Source organism: Arachis hypogaea, chromosome 8, assembly GCF_003086295.3.
Source record: "Arachis hypogaea cultivar Tifrunner chromosome 8, arahy.Tifrunner.gnm2.J5K5, whole genome shotgun sequence".
Taxonomy (NCBI): domain Eukaryota; kingdom Viridiplantae; phylum Streptophyta; class Magnoliopsida; order Fabales; family Fabaceae; genus Arachis; species Arachis hypogaea.
Window position 1 is genome coordinate 730586 of NC_092043.1, and position 12491 is coordinate 743076.

The following is a 12491-nucleotide window of genomic DNA, read 5'->3' on the forward strand; positions in this document are numbered from 1 at the left end:
CGGCGTGGAGGAGCAGCAGCGTGGAGCGGCTGCGGCGATGTGGAGCTGCTGCGGCGGCGACCTTCTCCCTTCCCCCTTTTCCCTTCCCCCTCTTCCCGAAACAACACCACCCTCCCGCTTCTCTTTCTCCCCTTCCCCCCGTCTCGGCGGTGCTGTGTTTTCTCCCACCACCACCACCAGAACCCACCACCACCACTACATTATCATCATGGTCATCATCATCATCATCAGAACAGCACATAAACCACCATAACAGAACCACCACCACCACCAGAACCCACCACCACCACGTTATCATCATGGCCACCACCACCAGAACCCACCACCACCACGTTATCATCATGGTCATCATCATCATCATCATCATCATCAGAAATCCACAACAATATTCCACAACAAATTTCAACAACAACAATATTCCACAACAAATTTCAAAAAAATCTAGAAATTTCACAAACAAATCAAGTTCACAGAAGAAGAAGAAGAAGAAGAAGAAGAAGAAGAAGAAGAAAGAAGAAGAAGAAGAATTGGTGGTGCGGTGGTGCGGCGGAAGAAGAAGAAGAAGATGAAGAAGATGGTGGTGGTGCGGTGCGGTGGTGCGGCAGGAGCGATGGTACGGTGGAAGAAGAAGAAGAAGAAGAAGGTGGTGGTGTAGTGCGAGGGTGCGGTGCGGTGGTGTGACAGAGCGGCGGGACGGTGGTGCGGTGGTGCGGTGGTCCCCCTCCTCTCCCCCTCCTTCCCCTTCCTTCCCCTCTTGTTCTCGAGCCCCCTTCCTTTTTCTCCCCACCCCCTTCGTATCCCTTTCTTTCTTCTTTTTATTTTTTAATTTATTTTATATTTATTTTATTTTATAATTTTTTTAATGAAGGATAATTTAATAATAAAAAAAATAAAATTGGTAAAAAAGACGATTTTAAAATAAACTGAAATCTTTGGAACTATTTTATAGCGAAAAAAAGGTCAGGGACGAAATAAATTTTCAATCTCTACGTTGAGGACCAAAATCATACTTATTCCTATGTCAAAAGATGACTACATCAGCACTTCAAATGCCGACTTAGTATAAAAAATATGACAAAAACCACTCAAATGCCTAAAATTTTATTTTTGAGATTATTATAAAAAAATTAAAATTTAAAAGACCAAATCAGATAAGTATATGAATTTTAGAGACTATTACAAAATTTACTCTATCTTTAATTGTGTAATATCAAAAGAGAAATAATTTAACCTCTAGTTTTTGAAGACATATTTACCTTAGATAAATACTTCTTTCTCGACAACAGCAACATCAAAAAAGGAAAGAGAACTAAACCATTCCTTGCTGGTCCTATTAGAATCGTGATAAGGTGAAAGGACCATACTCCTGGCTAAATCCAAAGCCCTTAATTGACGTTCCGAATAACCAAACGCATATGCTGACCAAAGAAAGAAAGATGCACATATATCCATTGTCCAATCTAAAAAATTTTGATAATGGAAGTAAAATATATATAATATTATAATAATTTTTATAATAAAAATATTATGTTTATATAAAAAAAAATAGTTATTAAATTATCTATTATAAATTTGTGTATAAATATATAAATAAAAATTCAGGTGCAATCAATTTTAAATAAAATTGATAGTTGAGAGTTATTAAATAAAAATTTAGTTAAATCAGTTAAATAATCTAACGGTTCTTAATTATCAACTTTACATGAAGTTAACTGCAACTGAGTTTCTACCAAATACATATATCATTTAACTTATTTTTAATATGTATTTTGTATTTCAAAATTTATATTTTAAAATTTATTCTATACAAGTGATTATTTTATATATACGTAGCATAATTGTTGTTATAATTATATTTTGTTATTGTAAAATATATTAGATTTTAAAATATCTAACTATAAATTAAAATATTAAAATAATAATTAAAATAATAACATATAATTTTAATTTTAATTTTTTATATTTTATATTTTAAAATCTGGACAATATAATTAAAATGTCTTTTTTTTTATATGTGGTTAAAAAATTATTTAAAATTCAACTTTCATACAATTAGCTCTTGGTAATATTCATAGTTAAAAAAGTTCATCCAATTAGTGTAGTTATTATGAAAAAAACTAAAGCTAATTTTAAAAGAAGAAACACAAATTGATAGATAATATTCTTTTTAGTCGATTTTTAAGAAAGAACACCAATCCTATTTAAATTTAAAAATTGATCATTATAATGAACATCTAATATAAAATTCTCAAATTGGCTATCAAGTGTCGAAAGTTGAATAAAAAATTATTATAGAGTCAAATTTAATAATTTAGAGGAGGCCAATAAATATTATTATTATATACAAATTAATAAAACTTCAAATTGTAGTGGGGCGCTTGTCCCCACACCCATATGAGTGGATCCGTCCCTGCATATATTCCTTTTGATGAAAACTCAGTTACATTTGTTTTTATGTAAAATTAATATTTAAAAAATATTAAATAATTTAATAAATTTTATTAAATTATTAATTTTATATATATATATATATATATATAATTTTAACATTAATTATAGGTGTTTATTTCGATATGAATTATTAATTTATATATATTGATACAATATAAAAATTAAACAAATAAAAATTTATCATATGAATTGTATTTATCTCTGTTATTATATTATATTATTTTTTATTTATTTTTTAAAAAATATTATATTATTATATATACAAAAATATTCTTATAAATAACTATAAGAAGACAAATATATTTTTATTATTATTTTTATTAAATAATTAAATAATTTTTTTATTTTTGTAACAAAAATATTTTAATATTTTTTTTATAGTTATTTATAAAGATATTTTTGTAGATATATTAATATAATATTTTAAAATATAAATAAAAGATAAATACTAACAAAGACAAATACAATTCACATAGCAAATTTTTTTTTGTCTATTTTTTATATAATACCGATATGTATAAATTAATAATCGTACCGAAACAAGTATAATGTTAATTCTAAAAATAAACTACTGATCAGATATTTTGAAATAGGACTTCTATTTTTATGTTAGACATAGATTAATTTAAAATATTTGATGAATAATTTACTTTTTAAAGTTAGTTAGACTATTCAATTTTAGTGACTATTTTAATATTATATTCATCAAAAATTAAGATAAAATGATAAGTATGTTTGTCAAATTTTAAAATTAGTTAAAAAAATTTATTAATAATATCTTTTAAAATTTTTTTGTTAATGTTTAAATTATTCAGATTTTAATTGATAATCAACACAAACCATAAAAAAAAATATGGATAATGTTAAGAAAACAAAAATATAACCACCTAAGTTGGATGCGCATTGCATTATTTTTTGTTTCTACTCTCGTCTTTAGAATGGAAGATGCATCTGTGCTTTGGGGATACTACGATTACCTCAGCTGAAACCAACAATTAATGCACGACAATGGGCTGGGTTCATATTCATCGTGCCAAAGATATTCTTCACCGTCTTTGCATCACGAATCTATCTTCATCTTTTACTTTACATAATTCTAGTGCTAGAATCCTTATCATCACTAAACTTGAAAAGCCCAAACGGAAGATCTTTTAGAATTTTATTTCAACTTATAAATATGCCCTTTCATTGTTAAAAAAAAAAAAAAAAAATCCACCGAAGGCTTTATTGTTCACACTTATTTGACTAATCTTATAGAATTAATTTTTTCTGTAACTATTTTTTAAAATTATTTTAAATTATAAACTTTTAATTTCAAATTTAAATTCTCAAAAAAATAATTATTTTTATAATTATAAAAAATTAATTAATATTAACCGACTAAAAATTATTTATTTTGTCTTTTTTCTATTTATTTATAGCTCCTATATATTGAGCGATTCCGATCATGTGTACTAGTTTAATTTAGGTAGTTAGTAAGAAGATATATAAAAGATGTTTATATATAAAGATCAGAGCTGATGAGTTATATATAATTGCAGTGATTGAATTGTTTCTAGCTAATAGTATTCTCCTTTGATGTAATCATTGAGTCGTTTCAATTCTCCATTTTGCTGCTCCATCACTGCTCGAACTACATCTACAATGGATATCATTCCCACTATTTTCCCGTCTATAACTGGAACATGTCTGATACGATTCTCTGTCATAAGTCGCATTGCTTGAAGAATGTTCATGTCAGAGGTCACCGTTATCAAGTTTTGCTGTTTAATAATTCACGTACAGAAGGTTATTAATTAGGCTCATTAGTAGTCATTACTCATAATAATGAAAATAAATGACATGTGACAAAAATAATCAACCTCATTAGTCATTATTTCACCAACTTGTGTGTGATAGGGTGATCTTCCTTGTGCAACTATTTTCTTCAAGCAATCTTCAAAAAACAGAGAGGTGAAAAGAATATTATTAAATAATAAAAAATATTACTAAAATATTAGTAATATTTTTTGAAATATTATAATTATGATAGTAGTGTAGCATAGATATCTTAGAATGCTGATATATAATATACCTCTTTCTGTGACAATGCCTGCTAGGTGGCCCTCTGACTTTAGTACAACCAATGATCCAATATTGTTTTCAGCCATCTGATAAACCTTATATATAGTATGATTCTTGTTAATAAATGAAATTGGCATAATAAAAATTAAGTAAAATAAATCATCATAGATTACGTTCTTCATTGCATTGATAACAGCATCGTCAACTTGGCATGAGAGCCAGGAACCAATCTTCTCTTGCCCTTTTGTCATAAGCACCTCTGAGACAGTAACATTCTCCAATCCTTTCAGCTGCATGGTGGGTGGGGAGGATGTCACACATCCGAAACCAGAAGACAATTTGTTGGGGCTAATGATTCCATTTCCATGGCATTGTTGGAATATGGATGCCCTTTGAGGGGTTTGCCCAAGTCTTAATGCCCTTAAAATTCCTAGCATTTTTTTTGTTTAAATAATCAATGCAGGCTAATGTTTGAATTTTAAGGTAATTAAGAAAATCAAATAACGGATGAATAGTCTAGGGGTTTTTTATGTACTCAACTAATGTATTGCTTTAAAGACAAGAATAGCTTGTCTATGAACTCTTTTCTTGAGGGAGAATATCAAGAAAGGAACTTTAAAGTTGCTTTTCACATGGTAGTAGTACTACAATGCTGAACCTTTTGCATGATACCATACACGCATCTATATGATTATGTATGATCATTTTCTTGTTCAATAAGATTAATTTCCACAAAACCTGTAAACTTTACCAAGGGCCAAGTATATTCTTTTAGGATCATGGACAAGAAACTCTTTCCAACGGGGCAAGATAAGAATTATTTGAAACTAAAATAAACTTGGATGAGGTAAAGATTTTAAGGAAAGCACAAACTAAATGAGCAAGCTAAGTTTTCAAAGGAATAATAATGAATGTGAAAACATGATCGAAATAATTGTGCAGTCAAGCCAAATTAAACCATCTCTCATAGAAGTCCATCAATGCATCCAAGGTATAATAATAAATTCCTGATCCTTCAAATTACATATATAAATACAAAAGCAGTGCAGTGTTTGGTATTAACATAAACCAAGCCAAAATATTTCCATAATCCTTGAGCAATAATGCCGCAGAAAAAGAAGCAACTTCGTTTTAAGATCCCATGGATATCATCATCATCATCAGCCTCAAAACAAAAATCAAAACCTGAACGACCACCTTTTCGGCCTCCAGGGATAGCACCTGCACCTGCACCTGCACTACCACATTCTTCTCCTTCTTCCCAATCTCAGCAGCAACAAGAACGAGAAGCACCTTCTCATCCAGCAGAGTCACCAGCGTCTTCTGTGATCCTTGATTCCCCAGTGTCTTCACCTTCTCGAACCCCTCACTCTGCCTCTAAACATGAAGAACATGAAAAGATGAAGTCAGCAGAGTTCAAGAAGGAACCGGAAGAAGCAAAGGAGATAGTGCTGGTGATGGAGCACGAACCAATCAAAGAAGAATCCATAGAGAGGAAAATGATGTTTGCTACATCATCAAGCAGTGGAAAAGACATCAAAGTTGTGAGTAATTCAGGCAACACTTCCACTATGAACGTATCAAGCACAACCATACCCCTCAAAGAAGAAAAACAAGACCATGTTAATACCCAACTGCAAAAAGGCATCAAAGAAAACATCTCATGCTTTGTTCAGAAACTAGCCACTGTGACCCCAACACAACCACCCACGGAGATTGATGATGACCACAAGAGCTTTAGTGTTGTTACACTTGCTGGCGACAACAAAGGCGCAACAATGCACGTGGCAGAAGGTTCCTCCAACAAAACCAAGAAAGACGGTTCAATCCGCATTCACAGAGCCTACAAGAAGAAGAACCCAGAAGAAGAAGAAGAAGAAGAAACCACAGATGCAGGTGATGAGAACGACGCTTCTGCTTCAGAGAAGAAAGATGATGATGATGATGATGACGTGGCTGCTAACAAGGCGTACGTGAACAGTAACATACAAAGCGTGAATAACTCGGTGATGGTGCAAGGTTCAGTGAGTGAAAGAGACCCAGGTGTTCGCGTTGTTCTTCCTAATTATCAGCAGAGTCATGAACCGAAGGCTCCAGCTTTGGAAACAAGGAGGGTTGAAATGAATGGTAACCGTGTGAGTTACCCGAGGCCTGTGGTTCGACGACGGTGCCTGAGAGGTCTGTTCATGGAACCGAGTGACTCTGAGCCTGATAACCCGGACAAACCTCGCCTTCATGGTTGCAAATTCCGCTGTGGAGATAATAATAAGGCTGCTGACATCATGTAACTCAAACCCCCCAATAAACCAAAATTTTACATGATTGTTATGGTTCACGGATTACTCATTACCGGGTGTATATGGTTGAAAATTTTATCCATCTTCTTTGTATTTTACTATTGTTTTCGATGAGGTGGCACTTCATTTCACTTCAGGTAAAGTAATAAGTGAAAATTATTTTTATTTAATAGTTCTTAACTATTAATGTTACGTTTCAATTTTTACCTTTCAATTATATATTTTTCTAAAATTAGGATTATATATTTTTTTAAATTAGGAGCGAGATTCGAATTTAAAACTTTTAGATAAAAATAAAAAAATTATATTATTTAAACTATAACTCATTGATACGTTATATTAAATAATTTAATTAAAAATATTTGTGCTCAAGTTTAACTAGATATATTAGGCCCTTGATGAATTAATATAATTCCCATGTTTTTAAAAGAAATTGTTAATTCATAGATCAATTTAAATATTCATTATATATATCTAATTTTATAGTAAAAAATTATCACATGTCATCTTCTTAGTATATCTAAATTAGAAGTGTTCTGGATATTTTATTCCAACTGCAAATACCTTCCACTCTTTTATTTCTATTGCAAATCTCCAATTGCAAATTTATTATCTATCATTTATTATTTATCTATTATATATCATATTTTTAATTTTACAACTAAAATGTGTCACATATTATTTTTTTATTGTAATTAGAATAAAATTTTTTCTTCTAAAATTTAGGAATTTTCCTCTTCTTTTTACGAATTTTACAACTAAAATATGCCACATATCACTTTCTCATTGTAATTGTAATTGAAATTAAATCTTTTTTTCCAAAATTAAAGAATTCTTTCCTCCTTCTTACTAATTTTACAACTAAAATGTATCACATATCACTCCCTCATTGCAATTGAAATCAAATCTTTCCTTTCAAAATTAAAGAGTTCTCCCTTCCTCCATCTTCCTTTCTCTATTTCTCTCATTCCTTCGGCCACTCTATCTATTTTATATATCATTATCAATATCAATGACTAATTACTAATTTGACAATCAAAATATGCAACATGACATTCTTTAATTACATTAAAATTAAAATTAAAATATTAAAATTAAAATTGAAATATACCTATATTATGTATCATATATTGCTATCTAATTTAATAATCAAATATGTCACATGACACTCTCTTATTAAAATTGAAAGAAAATATTCTTTTTTAAAAATTAATGAACTCCCTTCCTAAATTCTCTCATCTACCTCTCTCAATTTTTCTATTTTTCTCTACTATTTTTGTCATTTGATCTTTTTTTACAATTAAAATAAAATTTTTTCTTCCAAAATTAACAAACTCTCACTCTTATTCTTCATCTTTATCTTTCTCTCTTTTCTCTCATCCTCTATTGTTTCTATCTTTCTTTTCTACATAAAACAAAATTAATGAAATAATATAATTTAAATAAAATTTAATCATATTAAGTATACACAATATAAAATATTTTAATAATTTTATATAATATTTTTAAAATATTTTTATGTGAAATAATTCAAAAATATTATATATATATATATAAAGAAATTAGTTATTAAAATTAATTATTAAGTATTTATTTATAAATATATATTTTATTTAATTTACTTTTAATATATATTTTATATTAATAATTTATTTTAGTGTACAATTTATATGATTAAAAATAATCTAAAAATTATTAGATAATTAGATACATGTAACTAAATTATTTAATATAATTGTAGCGGCCTGGCCCAGGCCACTTACGGGTCAACCCGACCTGCTGAATACCCGACCCGAGTGGTCGGGCACATGTAGCTCACCACGTGACCCGGACATGCGTCCCTGCCGGCTTTCCACTACAGCTGTGAGGAAGCTTCGAGGAAGGTGGGCCTGTCCTTATAAGGCCCACCTCTGACACGATATAAATGGGGAAGGACCTGCCCTTCCCCCGAGGTACGTCACTTTTTCACCCATCATATTCCCCACCTGCACACCAGCTGACTTGGGCATCGGAGTGTCTTTGCAGGTGGCACCCCCCTTTTCCTTTCACAGCGAGAGCTCGGCTACCCAGCAAATGCACACCCAGCACGGCCGTTATTGACGCGTTACCACCCCCTCAAATAATCACCCGACCTGTCCGGCAACCGACGACCGAACATTGGCACCGTCTGTGGGGACTACGCTTAAATGGAAGTCGCGCTGGGTCCCAGAGACCAAGCTCGAGGAGTCGGAGCGAAGGGAGCAGCCTCCGTCGCCTCGCTAAGGGGGCGGCGGAGGTCCCCCCGACAACACACAGAACAGCACACAAGGACACGACCCTTCGGGGGAACGGGCGGCGATAGCGCCATAATAATGCAGGAGCTACGCCATAGGGTCCAGAACCTAGAACGACAGTTGGCCGACCGGGAGCGAGACGGACGAACCACCGATCCCAGCTACACCCCGTCCCCCGAAAGCGAAGAGGAGGACTCCCACCGAAGCCGCCTGCGGCGTACCTCCGCATCCCGAACGGAAGCGGAGAGCACGCGCGAGGAGTCCCCGTTCCTGAGAAGACGGAATGACACGATCATCTGCTCCCGAGGCAGGTTAACCCGCCGAGCGGCACGGGACCGTGAAGACGGGAACGGGAGGTCCGCGAGGACACAACAACCTGTGATAATGGGCGCCACCCCATTCCACCGATCTATCCTCGAAGTCCGGTTGCCGAAACACTTCGACAAACCAACGGACATGAGGTATGACGGAACTCAAGACCCTTTAGAACACCTCACGGCCTTCGAGGCCAGGATGAATCCGGAGGGAGTAGGGGACGAGGTAAGATGCCGTGCCTTCCCGGTAACCTTAGCGGGACCCGCAATCAGGTGGTTTAACAGCCTCCCGCAGGGATCTATCTACAGCTTCTCGGACATCAGCCGCGCATTCCTGGCCCAATTTACAACACGAATAGCAAAGGCAAAGCACCCGATCAACCTTCTTGGGGTAACCCAGAGACAAGGAGAGACGACCAGGAGGTACCTGGATCGGTTCAATGACGAATGCTTGGAAATCGACGGCCTAACCGATTCGGTGGCCAGTCTTTGCTTGACGAACGGCCTCCTCAACGAGAACTTCCGAAAACATCTTACCACGAAACCGGTTTGGACGATGCACGAGATCCAGACGGTAGCCAAAGAGTACATAAACGATGAAGAAGTCAGCCGAGTTGTGGCTGCCAACAAACGGCAGTCCAGCTACAATCAACCCCGGCAACACGGGAACGGGGAAAGGCCGAAGGAACAAACTAGGGAAGAGGCGTCAAACAAGGCACCGAGGACATTCCCCCGAGTTGGGAAATTCACCAACTACACTCCACTCACGCTTCCCATCGTAGAAGTTTACCAACAAATAGCCGAGAAAGGAATCCTGCCGAAGCCCCGACCACTCAAGGACCGCACTGGAGGGAACAAAAACCTCTATTGCGATTACCACAAAGGTTACGGTCACCTAACGCAGGACTGTTTTGACTTAAAAGATGCACTAGAACAAGCGATAAGGGAAGGCAAACTAGCAGCATTCTCCCACCTTATCAGGGAGCCAAGGAGACGCTACCGCGACCAAGACGAAGAAGGCAAAACCCGTTCGGCAAAGCGGCGACAAGAGCCAGAAGGCGGAGATCACGGCCTCACTGTGATAAACGTAGTGACGGCCAAAAACGCCGCACCAAGATCTAGATCGGCACACAAGAAAGACACAAAGATATTGTCGATCTCCTCCTCGTCGACGCGAAACTCTAAGAAGCCTCCATTCATTTCTTTCGGCCCAGAAGACCAATGGTTCGATGACGCCCCGGAAAATCCACCCATGGTCATAACGGCCCGAGTGGGAACCGGTCTCGTCAAACGTATACTTGTTGACACGGGGGCGGACTCGAACATCATGTTCCGCAACGTATTCGACGCACTGGGACTAAGGGATGCCGATCTGATGACTCACCAACACGGGGTCATTGGGTTGGGCGACCATTTCATCAAACCAGACGGAATAATATCCCTGCCAATCTCAGTGGGACAATCCCAGGGCCGAAGATCGGCGATGGCCGAGTTCGTGATCCTCCGAGACTCCACCGCCTATAATATCATTCTGGGAAGGAAGACGATCAATGATTTCGAGGCCATAATCAACACAAAGCTGCTAGTCATGAAGTTCGTTGCCGATGACGGATCTATAGGGTCCATAAGAGGACACCTTGAGACGGCGGTCGCTTGTGACAATGCCAGCCTCTCCCTAAGAAAGAAGTCCAAGGAGGCGTCCGGTGTGTTCCTAGCCGATCTAGATGCCAGAGTAGACGACAAACCCAGACCGGAACCAGAAGGGGATCTGGAGAAGTTCACGATCGGCAACGAAGAGGAAAGATTCACGTTCGTCAACAAGAACCTCCCGCACGAGTTGAAGGAGCCCTTGGTCGAAATGATAAGAGCCAATAGGGACTTGTTTGCCTAGACGCCGGCCGACATGCCGGGCATAGACCCAAAAATCATCTCGCATCATTTAGCCGTCAAGACGGAAGCACGTCCAGTAGCCCAACGAAGGAGAAAAATGTCGGCGGAAAGAGCAGAGGAGGTGGCCAAGCAGACGGCCAGCCTCCTAGAAGCAGGCTTTATACGAGAAGTAGACTATTCGACATGGCTCTCGAATGTAGTTTTGGTGAAAAAGCACAACGGCAAGTGGAGAATGTGCGTAGACTACTCTGACCTCAACAAAGCGTGTCCCAAGGATTGCTTCCCCCTCCCTAACATAGACGCACTCGTCGATGCTGCGGCGGGATACCGGTATCTAAGTTTCATGGACGCCTACTCCGGTTACAACCAGATACCGATGCACCGTCCAGACGAAGACAAGACGGCGTTCATAACGCCGGGAGGAACTTTCTGCTATAAGGTGATGCCATTCGGCCTAAAAAATGCGGGGGCAACATACCAAAGGCTAATGAATAGGATATTCCACGACCTCATAGGGAAGACAGTTGAAGTCTATGTGGACGACATCCTCGCAAAAACAACACGACCTGACGACCTCCTGAACGATCTGGCGAGTGTATTCGCGTCCCTCCGGCAGCATGGCATGAGGCTGAACCCCCTCAAGTGTGCTTTCGCCATGGAAGCTGGAAAGTTCCTCGGATTCATGATAACCCAAAGAGGGGTAGAAGCCAACCCGGAGAAGTGCCAGGCGATACTCCAAATGAAGAGCTCGGGCAGCATCAAGGACGTCCAAAGGTTGGCAGGACGGCTAGCCTCATTATCACGTTTTCTCGGAGCGTCGGCAACAAAGGCCTTACCATTCTTTAACCTCATGAAGAGAGGAATGGCGTTCGAATGGACGCCCGCATGCGAGGAAGCCTTTCGACACTTTAAGGAAATCCTGGCGGCACCCCCTGTCCTCGGGAAGCCAAAAGACGGGGAGCCATTATACCTGTACCTCGCCATAACAGGAGAAGCCTTGGCCGCAGTTTTGGTACGAGAAGAAGGAAGGGTACAACAACCAGTCTATTTTGTCAGCAGGGCCCTACAAGGGGCAGAGTTGAGGTATAACAAATTGGAAAAGTTAGCTCTGGCACTCCTGACCTCTTTGCGGAGGTTAAAGCAATACTTCCAAAGTCACCAGATTGTCGTAAGAACAGACCAAGGGATCCGGCAAGTGCTCC

General features: G+C 37.2%; 2 protein-coding genes across 3 annotated transcripts; one reads left to right on the top strand and one right to left on the bottom strand.

Annotated features, from left to right (window-relative positions):
• Positions 1 to 3935: 3935 nt before the first annotated feature.
• On the bottom strand, positions 3936 to 5180 carry LOC112708297 (CBS domain-containing protein CBSX3, mitochondrial). 2 transcript variants are annotated; one of them, XM_025760484.3, is made up of 4 exons: positions 4689 to 5180; positions 4526 to 4601; positions 4314 to 4387; positions 3936 to 4214 (listed from the first exon to the last, which is right to left on the bottom strand). In XM_025760484.3, exons 1-4 carry the CDS (start codon positions 4950 to 4952, stop codon positions 4011 to 4013), a joined length of 618 nt encoding a protein of 205 aa, XP_025616269.1. In that variant the 5' UTR covers positions 4953 to 5180; the 3' UTR covers positions 3936 to 4010. The 2 variants fall into 2 exon arrangements, with proteins under 2 accessions (XP_025616269.1, XP_025616268.1); XM_025760483.3 differs by having other exon boundaries at positions 4526 to 4610; positions 4689 to 5061.
• Positions 5181 to 5442: 262 nt separating this feature from the next.
• Positions 5443 to 6984, top strand: LOC112705551 (uncharacterized). The gene has a single exon (XM_025756392.3). The coding sequence runs from the start codon at positions 5619 to 5621 to the stop codon at positions 6801 to 6803; it is 1185 nt and encodes a 394-aa protein (XP_025612177.1). The 5' UTR covers positions 5443 to 5618; the 3' UTR covers positions 6804 to 6984.
• Positions 6985 to 12491: the final 5507 nt, after the last annotated feature.

Coding starts and splice junctions, on each gene's coding strand:
- LOC112708297 (XM_025760483.3), bottom strand. CDS start 4,952: ATGCTAGGAATTTTAAGGGCATTAAGACTTGGGCAAACCCCTCAAAGG. Junction 4,611..4,688: donor TTATCAATGCAATGAAGAAC/GTAATCTATGAT, acceptor ACTATATATAAG/GTTTATCAGATGGCTGAAAA. Junction 4,215..4,313: donor GTGAAATAATGACTAATGAG/GTTGATTATTTT, acceptor ATTATTAAACAG/CAAAACTTGATAACGGTGAC.
- LOC112705551 (XM_025756392.3), top strand. CDS start 5,619: ATGCCGCAGAAAAAGAAGCAACTTCGTTTTAAGATCCCATGGATATCA.